This window comes from Leptidea sinapis, chromosome 4 (genome assembly GCF_905404315.1).
Source record: "Leptidea sinapis chromosome 4, ilLepSina1.1, whole genome shotgun sequence".
NCBI lineage: Eukaryota > Metazoa > Arthropoda > Insecta > Lepidoptera > Pieridae > Leptidea > Leptidea sinapis.
In genome coordinates, this window is record NC_066268.1 from 4,930,227 (window position 1) to 4,945,925 (window position 15,699).

General features: G+C 33.8%; 1 protein-coding gene across 1 annotated transcript in view; it reads right to left on the bottom strand.

Annotated features, from left to right (window-relative positions):
- Nucleotides 1-431: 431 nt before the first annotated feature.
- Nucleotides 432-15,699, bottom strand: part of LOC126979786 (acyl-CoA Delta-9 desaturase-like) — a 56,692-nt gene continuing 41,424 nt past the window's right edge. Inside the window, exon 7 of the mRNA XM_050829321.1 lies at nt 432-579. Coding sequence (XP_050685278.1) covers nt 496-579 — 84 coding nt within the window. The 3' untranslated portion in view covers nt 432-495. The remainder of the gene's footprint in view (nt 580-15,699) is intronic.

Sequence of the window (15,699 nt, forward strand, 5' to 3'; positions counted from 1 at the left end):
ATACTATTTAACATGACAAAGTTTTGTTATTTTTGTAAAGAAAATTGTTTAATGTTTGTAATAAATTAGAAGTGCTTCGAATTCTGAATTGAAATGTATTTTCCTCCTCTCCAAAAAAAAAAACAAATTTTTTGGTGTACAATCATCCTTAACAGTACGGAATTACAACGACAGACACATTTGCCTTTAAGAGGCGTTAATAAAATTCCCCGCCGTAGCAGACGTCCCCGTTGGTCCGTCAATTAATTTCATTCTATTGAAATGCAAACACAGAATCAATTAAAAAAATGTTAAAAAAAGGACCGGACATCGCAAGATGGGTAATTTCTAATTTTTATATTTTATGTTAGGATCTCTACTGAAGTGTAACAAAACGCGCGATAAAAATAACAAATGTATTTATTTCATAAAAACCGTAAATTAATGTACCGACAGCTTTAATGCCAAAAATATGTGCAAATTTTCTTTTTCAATTTCCTAAATACCGTAATATAACTATGAAGTCTTCCAACTCGAGTCTCCTTTTTTCTCTGCAATGGCTTTTATTAGATCTGGCGAGGCTTTCTTGATGTCGTATACCTGACCAATTGATGCAGCAGTGTCCAAAAGAAGGGTGGTTGCGTTGAAGAAGTAGGGCACCTCGGCAGCTTTATAATCCCAAGGGAAGGTATGGTGATAATTATGCCAGCCTTCCCCAACAGAAAAAAAGGAAACAGCCAGGTTCTCCGAAGGCATTATGTTCCTGTAAAATAATTCGTATATTAAGTAGCTGACACGACAGACGCTGTTCTGTCAATAGAAAAAAAAAATGATGTACGTGAGTATTCGGGAATAATATAATGAAATGAAATGAAATTTATTTATTGCGTCGATTACAGTATACATTATAGATATTAAATTTATTGTACCGTCTTCTATTTTTCTAATATAGATAAGCATGCAAAAAGTTAACTTACAATTTAAAAAATCCTTTTTTTAATGAAAATAAGGGACGGGACGGAGCAGGACGTTCAGCTGATGGTAATTGATGCGCCCTATGCCCCCCTATGGGCAGGGCGCACTGCAGTGCCGCTCAGGATTCTTGAAAAACCCCAAAACATCTGAGCAGCCCTACAACTGCGCTCGTCACCTTGAGACATTAGATGTTGAGTCTAATTTGCTCAGTAATTTCACCAGCTACGGCGCCCTTCAGACCGAAACACAATAATCCTTACACATTACTGCTTCACGGTAGAAATAGGCGCCGCTGTGGTACAAATAATTTAGCCGGCATCTTGTGCAAAGGAGCCCACTGGTAAAATCCTTAACTTTTTTTTTTTTCGGTTAACCATTTAAACAGGAGTCCAGTAAATCGTTTCTGTGGTAAGTTTTTTTATTTCTAGAGAATAATTTTATACACATCATAGTCTCAAGCCATTGAAAATGAATGATTTTATAATATGTGAGTGATAAACTGATGAGGATTAATATCGTATTTGTGTCAATAGCTTTTACGTTACCGATTTTTAATCGCCAATTTTTAAAGTTTTGCTAGTCCCGCGGTCATAGTGTTTGACAAGCCAATAAGTTCTTACATTAGATTTGAAATTTAGTGAAATTAATATTATGACAGTACATTGTCATATACGAGAACTTCCTATACGCTCATAAACATATTAGCCAATTTATAAAGAATAGTGATGTACATAATGTCAATACTCGAAACAAACATAAACTCGCAATTCCATCTCTGGCTCCGTTAAATTGCTTAATCTTTTAAAGGGGACTTTGTTATATTTTATAATAAACTCCCAAATTACATTAGAATATTACCAATTAAAAAAATTAAATGTATCGTAAAATAAATTAATAATAATTATAATGTGAAAGATTATTTGAATGATAAAGATAGTTGGAATTAATATTTGTGTCATGTCATTTGAATGCTATTGTAACGTTTGTACTTCATCCTTGCATTAAATAACTTATAATTTTTTTGAGTCTTTTTGAATTTTAATTTGAAATAAAGAAGATGGTTCGATATTAATTTAATCTGTGGCAAAACATTGCAGGTGCTACTAAGTGTTGGAGCTACGTACCTGTCATAAGGCTTCAATCCATGAAGATGAGCAAAACTGTTTACAGACCACGTGCAATGCAAACAAAAGACGTAACGGAGACCGACGGTGAATAGAGAAATGGACCACTTTTCACCGAAAGCCCAAACTGGTAATACAGCTGGTATCACGAAGCAAAATAACAGTTTAAATTTCCAAAAATGTCTGAAAAAAAGAACAAAGTAAATTTATGTGGGCATGTGCAACGGATAAATATAATATTTATAGATATTTTAGATTAGATAGAACAAATGATGAAGTAGTTCCCACCATTACTGTTCACACTACTTTTGCTGAATGACAGTTTAGTTGCTTAGACAAACATACGCATTCTATAGATGGACCCACTTAAAGGTCCAAATTCAAACCCACAGGCACACACACACAATCACAGTTTTCAGATTTGTTTTCGGTGTGCGATAGTTGTAGAATTTGCTTTTTAATCATTTCTGTTTATTTCTATATTGTTTATTAAATAAAATGTATCTGCTAAGGAAATTGCGAGATATTCCCAATACAAGTGTCCTAAGACAACTTACTGGGAAGACTCAACCACTAAAAATGTGTATGTAATCTTTGAAATAAACGAAATTTATTATTATTATATGTATGTTTATTTTATTTTCTTTTTTTTTCGTTGTTTTCTTAACAAATTCAAAATATGGCTTAAACTAACATTATTATTGCTACCAGATAATCTACGATAGGCACTTAACCACATTTTTATATTGCCAGATTGTATTTTGCCCAGTAATATATATGCATGGATAATTCTGTTAAAAACATAAGTACAAAATAAGTTAGTTGCTTAGTAGTTTCAAAAAGAAATATATATTTATATAGTTATTTATTTATAAGAGTTATATGTTTCAGAAATAACAACTGCGGGTCATTTAAAGTTTTAATTGGCTTACAATAATAATATTGACATTATTTTCATCAATATAAATTCATAGTTGTAACATTAGTTTTTATTGATATTTTTTTTTATTATGGCACCAATTGTATAATAACTTTAACAAGCTTTGAAAAAGTTGAAGTTTCCAAAATACTTTCAGAAATAGAACATGCTATCAAAAGAGAAAAGAATGGAAAAACTCCCGGACCTGACTATATAGCGACTGAATTATTAAAATTGTTGCATATTTGTCTCGAAAACTTTTCTCAGAACCACTAGAAAGAATTTTTAGAGCTTTGGAGATTGACAATATTGGTATTGATGTAAATGGTATGAAATGAAACCACTATAGATTCGTTGATGATTTAGTTCTGATATCAGACAATTGCAAGACGCTGCAAACTATGTTACAAGATTTGGCTGAGAAAAGTAGGGCAGTCGGACTCTCCATGAATAATTCAAAAATTAAAATTATGTCAAACAGGGCAGAGATTGCCATCAAAGTAGATTAGGAAGAAATAAAATATATCAAAGAATACACAAATACAAACAACAAATGAGAAACATCTTTAAACGATATTACGTTTAAAGATGTTTCTCATTCACTATATATTAAAGATGTTTCTCGTTCACATCAAGAACTCATTTCCATCTTGAAAATTGGAAATGAGTTTCCAATTCCTGGAAAAGATACTGGAGGGAGAAGAAAATATTAAAAAATAACATTTTCCTCAAACAGCTAAAAGAAAAGTTTAGTTCGAATACGAATGTCCGTCTGCTTCCTATGAGAACATTTTATTTACACTTTCTTAGAAATATATTCATAGTTTTTTTTACATTATAGGAGAGTTTGGAAAACAGTTACGTTTTTAAAATAATCTGCAAGCAAAGTTTCATAACGTGTTTATTGGTTTCCAGGCATTTTAGTGAAAAAAATCTGAAAAAAATATTGAAATGGTATGGATACCATAACCAGATAAAATTAAAAACAGATTTGATAATACTTTTTAAAAATATTTATCATGTTGCAATTTTTCTTTTTTCTTAAAAAAGCTTAAAAAACTATTAAATCAAAAATGCTTCACTTTTGCAAAGTGTATATGGGGGTTAAAATTATTGCATATAGTTACCCCTATCACCTCCTAGCGGGAATACATCTAATTACCAATAACCCTGTATAAGGAAAATGGAAAGTAATAATATAATCATACCTATCAAAGAACACCAGTATGGGATCACCAGTTATATCATTCATGTCAATCTTGGAGCCCTCACCAATAACATGAGGATGTTTTTTCATCATGAGCCACCCCATATGGGAGAAGAAGAAGCCACGAGAAGCATCATGGGGATCAGCTGAGGTCTCAGTTTTTTTATGATGAACACGATGATCACGGACCCATTCGTAGACTGTGTTCTGAAAGATCATAAAGTATTCATGAAACCAAATGAATATGAGAGAAAATTTAATATCAAATTGTTAGCTTTTGTGGTACTTAACCCCAATTCAAATATTTTTATTCAAAATAGGATGTGACAGCAATTATTAAAAGACAAAAACTACACCCATTCCAAAACGAATGCATCAGACCTGAAAATAATGGGCGCAACAAACTCACCGGGCTTTTTTTTAAATAAATATATATCGAAGTATAACTTCAATCAATAATAGTTTAAAAAAACTAAAAAACACACTTTATATAAAATTCAACAAAAAAATAGAAAATAAGTTTTAATAAATTTAAATTGAAAATAGTGTAAAAAATATTATTTTTATAATATCTTAAAAATCACCCCACGTTTTATTTATAACTAGCTGACGCGACAGACATTGTTCTGTATATAATAAATAAAAAAATGATTTTATATATGAATTTGTCAATAATATATCATAACATCAAAAATTACTTCGTAAAATATGCACCCTGCTGTCGTAAGGAAATTGTTTCACAGCAGAACTGTCAAACCGTGCGTCAATAAATTCTCTCATAGAAATTATGTATGGACACATCAAAGGAAAAACAAATTTGTTGTTTTTATTTAATTTAGCAGCATTTTCCTATTTATTCACCCTTTAAACCTTCCCAGGAATTCCATAAATAATTCAAGATCAAAATTAGCCAAATCGGTCCAGCCATTCTCGAGTTTTAGCGAAACTAACGAACAGCAATTCATTTTTATATATATAGATGAGTCCATCTAATCTCTGCATACAAAAAAAATATGCCACAATAACGGGCTATCAATAAGCTACGCGGTCACTCTCAATATTGACTTACCGCGACAAAAAACTCACGGTGATTATAAAAATACGCTGATCATGTAAATTGTTTTCTACCAAATTAAATTTTAAGCTGTGTGATATACAACTCAACTTGAATTGCTGCTTTCATTTTCTTACAGCTCTCTTACATTATTTTATAATTCCCAATATGTTTATTATTGTATAGAATGACTACACTTTCAAAGTAAAATTTTTTCTTAGTAAAAGCTTACTTTCAATCTTGGAAGTCCTCAGATAAACAGAATATTATGGCAGGTATTCTTACTGCCAGTTGCTCTTTAGTAACAGGTCATTTTCTTTAAATATATTTAGACAATAAAGTCAAAGTCAAAGTTTTTAATTGCATAAACATGTTAGATTGATGTTACATAGATATTATTAAGTACATGTTTGCCACATTTATGACCTGCAAATTTTATAAAATACATTTCTAAATAATTAGTTACAATAATATTAATTTAACAAAAGATTAGTAGCAGTATTATATAGTATATAGTCAAGTTTTTAGTTGAAAATATTCGTCTAATGAATATATTAAGCAGTTCTTACAAAGGTATATTTTCAATTTAGATGAGAAATTCCTATTTGACGATACCTCTCTTATTATCTGGGATGTGATTATAGATTTTTATGCACATACAAAAACAGTTTCTCTGAAATATTGTAGTTCTACAGCAAGGTACTTGTAGTTTGGTGTTCTAACACTCACCTGTCCAGCAGTAGCGAAGAATACGAGTAACAAAATCTTGAATGGTGTCTTTACTTTGTATGAACGATGAGTCCAGAGGCGATGAACTCCGGCAGTCACACCAAATGCTGCCATAAGCATAAACGTAAGCGCTGGAAGACATAGAAATAAAATTTAAATAAAATATATATTTATTAATGAAAATAAGGGACAAGACAAACAGGACGTTCAGCCGATGGTAATTGATACGCCCTGCCAATTACAATGCAGCGCCGCTCAAGATTCTCCGATTCTCGTCACCTTGAGACATAAGATGTCAAGACTCATTTGACCAGTAATTTCACTAGCTACTGCGCCCTTCAGACCGAAACAATAATGTTTACAAATTACTGCTTCACGGTAGAAATAGGCGCCGTTGTGGTACCCATAATCGATTTAAAGGATTAAACCGCGTGTCATTGTAACAGCGGTTTTTTTACCTTAACTTTTTGGGCAGGATTTTTTTGTTTTCTTTTATTTAAGCTGTGTTATGAAACTGTTGTTGCAAAGTTGCATAAGTCAAAGAGAATTTAGAATGAGAGAATCACTTAATTCCGTATTTAGCGCTTTACGTTTTGAAAATGAACATAAACAAATTAAACACTAGAACTAACCACAAGCCCCCTACTAGGCTCTGTAAAATAAACAATTCTTTTGCATGCAATGCTATTAAATTTTACAATAAATTACCAAAAAGTGTATCTGAATTATGAATAAATACATTTATAGAGGATTTAAAGCATGGGTGTAGATAAACGATATTAAAATGTGGAATTGAATAGTATTATAGTTGTTATTTTTTATGGATTTTATAGCCTCAGGCTGGCTAGATTATGGGTACCACAACGGCGCCTATTTCTGCCGTGAAGCAGTAATGTGTAAACATTACTGTGTTTCGGTCTGGAGGGCGCCGTAGCTAGTGAAATTACTGGGCAAATGGGACTTAACATCTTATGTCTCAAGGTGACGAGAGCAATTGTAGTGCAGCTCAGAATTGAGAATTGAGGTTTTCAAGAATCCTGAGCGGTACTGCATTGTAATGGGCAGGGCGTATCAATTACTATCACCTGAACGTCCTGTTCGTCTCGTCCCGTACTTTTATAAAAAAAAATGAAAACAATCGTGGATATGGATCGGCTTAATAGCTTTATGTACTCAGTAACGCGATAAACTACTTCACTAGAAACCACCGCCTGCACGTTTAAGCAAATCACTCCATATATAAAGTAATGTATAAGCACAGTGGAATTTTCATTAAGTATTTTGCATGTAACTCTGGCTATATATTGTTACAACTTAGAAAAACAATTTTAATTTTATGAATTCAAATATGAACTTTATATTTTAGGCAAATTGCTGCAATTACAGTAATGAAATGTCGCGTTAAATAAAACAGAATTGCAGTTATTGCCTTGAACAAAGTAGGTACGTATATAGCCGTCGATCTGAAAATGAAAAATACCTTCAGTATATTTTTTATTATAAGGATTTCATGTACTTACCATATAATATATATGTCGCAGGGATTATGATAAAAACAGTGATTTGTTCAAATCTCGGAGGATTTTAAAAAATAAAAACACGGTTTTATCATTTCTCGAAACAAATCTAGTGATTTGACCAAATGCCAAAGTTGGTTCCGTGAAATGACAAAAAGTATTTTCTTTGGTATTTACATGGATTATTTGGTCAGATTTAGACATAATTTGGTAAGAATTTACTATCGTGTCGAAGGTGGAGGGGGGTGAGAAGGGAAGGGGGAGGGAGGGAGATGTCCTCTGTCACCTAGCTTGATTTTTTCCTGTTTCGCCCCGTAAAGTTTCACAACACCAAAAATTCTTTTTTGACACAGATTTTTGATCCTGTTTCGTCTCGAAAATAAGAATAATTAAAAATATATTATTTTATTCTTGTTTTGCCCCACTTTTTGTTCTTTATTAGGGTAGTAATTTATGTGTTTTACAACATGTTTTGTACGGACAGCACACAAAATATTTTAAAAATCTTCATTTTGACGATAAATATTATTAATGAACTCAACAAGTTAGTACTCCATACAAGCAATCAATTAACGGGAACAAGAGCCTTTTAACTAATTCAAATTGTAATATAAATTTAAAAACTATGTTAAAATAAAAAAATGTCTTTAGGTGATTTTATGTTGTCCATAATTAATGCAACTGATCTGTGATTATGACTTACTTTATATTTTAAATCCTAATTATTAATGTAAGTGATTTATGGTTATAATTTAATAATAATAATAATCTTCTCGGGGTAGCCTAATTCCCTAGAGGACGCGTCCCCAGGTGGCGGATAGGGGAATGCTCGATGGAAGGTCAAACCTTCATAGGGTAGGAGGGAAATAAAATACCTCCCGCGGACCACAAGGTCGGAGAAGGACACTCTGTCAACAAACCCCTGTCCCGGGCTTTTCCGAAGTATTCGGAGTAGAGTTCGTGGGCAGTGGTGGATGTCTAGACTGGGGCATGCAGAAGAGATGGCGGCGGATGAACCCGTAGCGGGTCAACGGCGGCACTCGCACCTGGAGTATAGGTGACAGTCTTGGCGTCGGGTGGCAACCGGCCGTAAAACACACAGCCTAAACACAATCTCCTGATACAAAAATGAAAGTACAACATAAAAGGAAAGAGATACATACTAGGGCGTCTCCCCTAAGCGACGACTTCGGACACAGCGCTACCAACATGCGCATAGCGACTTGGAACATTGGTTCACTGACTGGGCGTAGCCAAGAATTGGCACAGACCTTACATAGACGCAATATAAACATATGCTGTATTCAAGAAATAAAATGGAAAGGCTCGAAATCTAGGAATATTGGTCAAAATTTTCAACTGTATTACCATGGCTCGTCGACTAGAAATGGGGTGGGCATTATACTCGACAAAAATCTAAAACAAAGAGTTATTAAGATAGACCGAATAAATGACAGGATCATGTACGTCAAACTCGCGCTCGACAATCAGCCCTGCCTTAACATTATTTCTACTTATGCACCGCAGACAGGCTACCGAAAAGAAGAAAAAGAAGCTTTTTGGGAAGAACTACAAGAGGTACTCCATATTATACCAAATACGGAGAGGAAAATAATTGCAGATCTCAATGGATATGTAGGCAAGAAAGCTCCAAGAGACTGCAATGCCCATGGAAACTTCGGGTATGGCATTCTCAACAATCAAGGAAAAGACATGTTGGAACTAGCATCAAACTTTGATATGTCCATAGTCAATACCTTTTTTCAGAAAAAGAATGAACACCTAATCACCTACAAAAGCGGAAGGGACTCCTCACAGATTGACTTTTTCCTTTGCGATGCGGCTATGCGTAGTCTCTTTCGAGACTGCAAAGTTATCCCAGGGGAACCTTTAACCACTCAGCATCGTATTCTTGTAGCCTGTCTAACATTACCGAATTGGAATAAAAGCCGCAAAATTAAATCATTCCCAAGAATCAAATGGTACAATCTTAATAAAGCAGAAGGGGCCATAGCCATGAAACAAGTAGAAGAGTATCTCGCAGACTCTATAGATTACTGTGACACAAAAGACGCCAACTCAGCATGGAATGATTTACACGCCCGCATTTTATCAATTGCCAAGAAGACACTAGGGATATCGAAAGGCAGTAAGCTAAATACCGACAAGGATGCTAGTTGGTGGTCTAGTGAAGTTAAGCAAGCGCTCGTCGAAAAGAAAGCCAGTTTTAAAAAGTGGCAAGAATCAAAAGAGGAATGGGATAAAACCCAGTATATGTTTGCAAAAAGAACTGCAAAACGAGCCGTAGCCATTACAAAAGCATCATCAGAGGACGTGCTGATATCTCGACTACAAAATGCTGAAACCGATGAAGAAATATTCAAAATAGCCAAAAAACGTTTTAAACAATCACAAGATTTTAAACAAAACAAATACATCAATGACACTTCAGAAAAATTAATAACTACTGACAAAGATATAAATAACAGGTGGCAGGAATATTTTCAAAACCTACTAAATGAAGAATTTCCACATTATCAAATATCATTTCTATCCCCAATTTCTGGCCCTATAGAAGCCATTGCATCTACAGAAGTTACAACCGCTATTATTGCAATGAAAAATGGCAAAGCCACAGGCCCTGATGCATACCTGCAGAGCTATGGAAAAAAGCAGGTGCCTATGGTGTAAAATGGCTAACATAACTATTCAACCTGATTTTATCCAAAGGAACTATGCCAGACATGTGGAGACTGAGCAACATGATACCATTCTACAAGAATAAGGGTGTAACATAGCAGAGTGAGGAAATTACAGAGCGATCAAGTTGACGTCACATACCCTTAAGATCTGGGAAAGAGTTATGGTCAAGAGACTGTATAAACTCACAACAATTTCACCAAATCAGTGCGGCCTTACTGCGGGGGTGGGCACTATTGATGCAATACATACCTTAAGGATACTAATGGACAAGTACAAAGCCCTTAAAAAGGATCTGCATATGGTCTTTATAGATCTGGAAAAAGCTTTTGACCGAATACCGCGTCAGCTCATTTGGCAAGCACCCAGGGACCAAAAAGTACCGGAACAGTACATAAGTATCATCCAAGACATGTATAAAAACGTGACCTACCGAGTTGTTTCAGCTGGCATGAGTAACAGCTTCGAAGTGAAAGTCGGCGTTCATCAAGGATCTACACTGAGTCCCCTGCAATTTAACATCGTCATGGACTACATCACCAAAGATCTTCAAAAACCGGCCCCGTGGACACTTTTATATGCGTATGATGTAGTCCTAGTAGAGGAATCACTGCTGGAACTTCAAAGAAGCCTCGAAGCATGGCTGGTAGCATTGGAGGGAAAAGGTCTAAGAGTGAGCCGACAGAAAACTGAATATATGCACTGCAATTTCTCTGAAAGCGACACATATACCCAGCCACCACCCACAATCGAGGGAAACCCTTTGAATAAAGTAGACGATTTCAAATATCTCGGGTCGGTTATTAACACTAAAGCCAATATCGAAAGTGATATTCAAAATAGAATAAAAACAGGATGGCTGAAGTGGAGATCTATTACCGGTGTTCTATGTGACGCAAAAATGCCAATTATAACTAAGGGCACCGTGTACAAACGAGCAGTGAGTTGGTCTGGGAGTGTTACACGGTCAGACAAAATTCGTAATGAGTATATCCGAGACACCTTTAAAATTACACCTATACATCATAAAATGCAGGTAGGCCGATTACGCTGGTATGGGCATGTAATGCGTAGGGACGAACACCACATAACGAGACGAGTCATGGATATGGATGAGGCGAAGAGAGGCAGAGGCCGCTCACCAACTACCTGGACTAGAACTTTTAACAAAGACATGACGATGCTAGACCCAACGCCAGTAATGACCCAAGAACGCAAACAGTGGCGATCTTGTATCAGGAGGGCCGACCCCACATAGGGAATGTGCCAGGGGAATATATATATCTATGATTATAATTTACTTTATATTTTAAGACTCAATAATTCATGTAAGTGATCTATGTTTATTATTTACTTTATATTTTAAGACTCAATAATTCATGTAAGTGATCTATGTTTATTATTTACTTTATATTTTAAGACTCAATAATTCATGTAAGTGATCTATGTTTATTATTTACTTTATATTTTAAGAATCAATAATTCATGTAAGTGATCTGTGATTATTATTGACTTTATATTTTAAGACTCAATAATTAATGTAAGTGATCTGTGATTATTATTTACCTACTTTATATTTTAAAACCTGATTGTGATTTTTTTACTTGTATAGCGGTCATTAGCGGTTATATATTAGGAAGAAAAATTTAAATTGTTGATGAAATAGTTAATAGACCTATCTGTGATTCGAATTGTGACTTACTAATAAATATTCTTTATATTATGATAATCATACAATTTTATTAATGATTTTAAATCCTAACTTTTATCTACCACTTTCTCCACCTTCATCTTGATGCATAGACTCCGGAATCAAGATAATTTTACTATGTACTTGGTTCGTTTATGATATTTTTGTGCCAAGTTTCATCGTTCTACTTTTGAGACAACCTAAGATAGCTGTGCCGCAATCTGCAAGAACGTAATATCATGTAATAGGTTTATGAACTCCTTTCATGCCATTGTTTGGTCTCGGGTAATCGGTCTCGGGTCTCTTGGTCTTATATATATCTCTTTATCTATCTAGAATATTGTATTAATTCACTTTTTTTTTCTGGCTGTACTAAAATAACTTTTTAAAAAGTGAGACGAAACGGGAATAAAAATCAACATGGGACGAAGACCCGGGGCGAAACAGGAACAAATCCCTGGCTCACTCCCCCACTCCCATGAAAAGGTAACGCACCAGTCTCTTGAAAATCAAATTAATGTAACCCAATCTCAAAACAGATAAAAGTTTCTCTAAAGGCCCATATAATTAAAAACGAAGACCTCAAATTGGTTGCCCATTCTACCTCACCTGTCCGGGTCAGTATGATGTATGGGTATGACTCAAGTCTGATGCTCCATTCGCTCGCTTTTACATCGTAAGTAGTTCTAGTCGCGTCACTCATTGTCATTTCAAAGAATCTACCCTGGCATGATCAAATCACTAGATTTGTTTAGAGAAATGATAAAATCGTGTTATTCTTTAAACATACTCCGTGATATGATCAAATCACTCAGGGAATTGACCAAAGCTCTGTTATAATCATTTCCCTACGACATATATATTACAATATATATATATATATATATATATATATATATATATATATATGTATATGTTATTACTATCACATTTTTCCAAATGATCGGCGTCACCAAACCCAACTTCCTTTCCAAATCTCTGATAGGAGATAAATATTTAGGATCGTTTTTGAGACACATGTCATAATATTTTCCATTATCCTTATAATCTTGTTTATTTATTTTGGCATGTAGCGCTTTTTTAAATGAAGCTGGCGTATTAATTACTGAAACATACAAAAATAATTTTAAGACAAGCTCAGGGACAATTTGACATCTTTTTAACCGCCTTCAAAAAAGGAGGAGGTTCTCAAAATGTAGATATGTTTATTTTTATGTTTGTTACCTCAGTACTTTCGACTGGGTGAACCGGTTTTGATAATTATTTTGCAATTTTGTCCAGATCTGACAATAGCAAGCATGAGAAAACCATAAAAGTCTTAAATTTGCTATAAGTATGTGCGCGACAAATTTACGAATAATTCAATATAGTGCCAACCGATTTCGATAATTCTTTTTTTATTGGAAAGGATATCAAAGGTAGTTTGGTAAGAGCTTAGTTAGGTTCTGATTATATTATATAATTAGATATGATTATATTATATTAGGATCCATGATAATATATAATCCACCGGAATGAAAATTCCTAAAAAAGCCGTACACAAAAAACAATTATATAATCCACGTAGACAAAAATTATCATAAAAAATGTTAATTAAATGAAAACTACTGTGCCAATCTATGTAAAAAATTTATGGGACCAAATGGCATCTATTCCGCATCGAACTAAAGAAAAATTACGTAAATTGGATCATAAATCTCAGAGTAATCAGAGTACATACATAAAAAAAATATCGATTCAATTGAAAACCTCCTCCTTTTCGAAGTCGGTGAACAAACTCTTCAATTCTTAGGAGCAAACTTCGCAAAATACGCACGTATTTTTATACTTTTTAGTGCATATTATATCTATTACTTTGGAATAGTGTTTTTGAAGTCAGTTGTTGTTAATTTAATTTTTTTTTATTTAAAGGAAGGGTATGAAAAATACGCATACATCTAGTCACCTGATAATGTGTATAGAACGTCATTGACCGTCCCATGGTATCTTGACAAATGACAGGCTTTACAAAGCTTCGATAAACTTATAATATACTAGCTAACCCGGCAAACGTTGTTTTGCCAGATAAATTGTATTGATCTTTTGCTTGCTAGTTGATAAGAGATGGCGCTAGTTGTATTCATTAGTAACAGTCACACTTCTTTTATATTTTGTATAATTCACACTATAGTTTTATAAATTATAGCCTATTTGTTATTCTGGTGTGTAAGCTATATTATTGTAAAGTTTCATCAAAATCTATTCAGTAGATTTTGCGTTAAAGAAGTTCAAACATACATCCAGACATACAAACTTTCACATTTGTAATATTATAAATTATAAGTAGGATTATAAATTGGAAAACCGAAAGCAGCTTTTTATGAGGCGGGCGAAGATCGAACCAAGGCACGGTGGTAAGAGGCAACGGTTCTATCTACTGCGCTAACGTCACTTTGAAATATTTGAGATCAGCAGTGATAAAATGACCTAATTCGTAGCGTATTCTCTTACGTGGGGCGTGTGTATATGTGATAAAATGGAGTTTTGACCATATTTCTGAAAGGTGCTAATAGGAGTCTCAGTACTCAATTGTTGATCAAATCTCTTTTGTGTACACTAACAAAAACACACTTTATTACAAATTACATCTTTAGGCACCATCTGGAAATGAATTCGTTATTAGCTAACCTAAAAAAAAAAAATAAAAAACAAAATAACAAACTTTCATCGTGTGAGCTTTTTAAGAAGAAGAACTTTACATAAGAAGGACATCAGGAAGCCAAAAATTATGAATATATCATTTTAACTTTTGTGTCGTCATTAAAGTAACGATTGAAGACATATTTTTGGCGTTGAATTGAAATAACAAATATATAATGCTCACATACGTTTGTTTGTGCTTCTGTTCAAAATTAAATTCAGTGCTAGAACGCTTAATCTAACCTTATTACAAATGTCACCTATTTTAAAATGAATAATTTATAGTGTGTTATAACGATATAATTATCTGTTTATCCACTTGAATAACAAACAATTTAACTTATTAGACTACGGAATTATTATTAGTGTTCCAGATTTAAAAATTTGATTCGAATCATGCTGTGTCTTAGATGTCAAGTCAAGGTTAAAAATTTTTCGGGTGTTGCTACAATTAAAAAGTGTAATTTCAATTATTAATTTTCAAAGTGGCTATATTGTCAGACGCCCGATAACTAGCCGCAAGTTAACATTGCCACCATCATATTATATTATTATAAACCTGACCGGAAAGGACTGGACCCTGAAAACAAAGACTATAAAAACCAGGGAACTGTTAGAGGAGGCCTAAACCCGCTAGGGGCCTTAACTTTCTAAAATAAATTTATGTTTATTGTATAAAATTAAGCTTAAATTTGATTTTTACTGTAAATATTAATATCTACACACCATTTTGTTCGTAATTATCTCGTAATAATGGTACATGATGTGACTGTACACTTTGTCCCTTCTCTTCTGAAACAATTGTTTCCTGTGCATCACCATTACTGTCTGTGACTTCTAAAATTATAATTTTCATATTATTATTATGTAAACACTTTAAAAATTAACAAGTGAGGGAATCCTTCGCACCAGATGCCGGCTAGATTATGGCTACCACGACGAACAAGAAATTACTGGGCAAATGAGACTTAACATCTAATATCTCAAGGTGACGAGCGCAATTCTAGTGTCGCTCAGAATTATTGGGTCTTTTAAGAATCCTGAGTGGCACTGCATTGTAATTGGCAGGGTGTGTCCATTACCATCACCTGAACGTCTCATCCCTTACTGTCATAAAACAATGTCT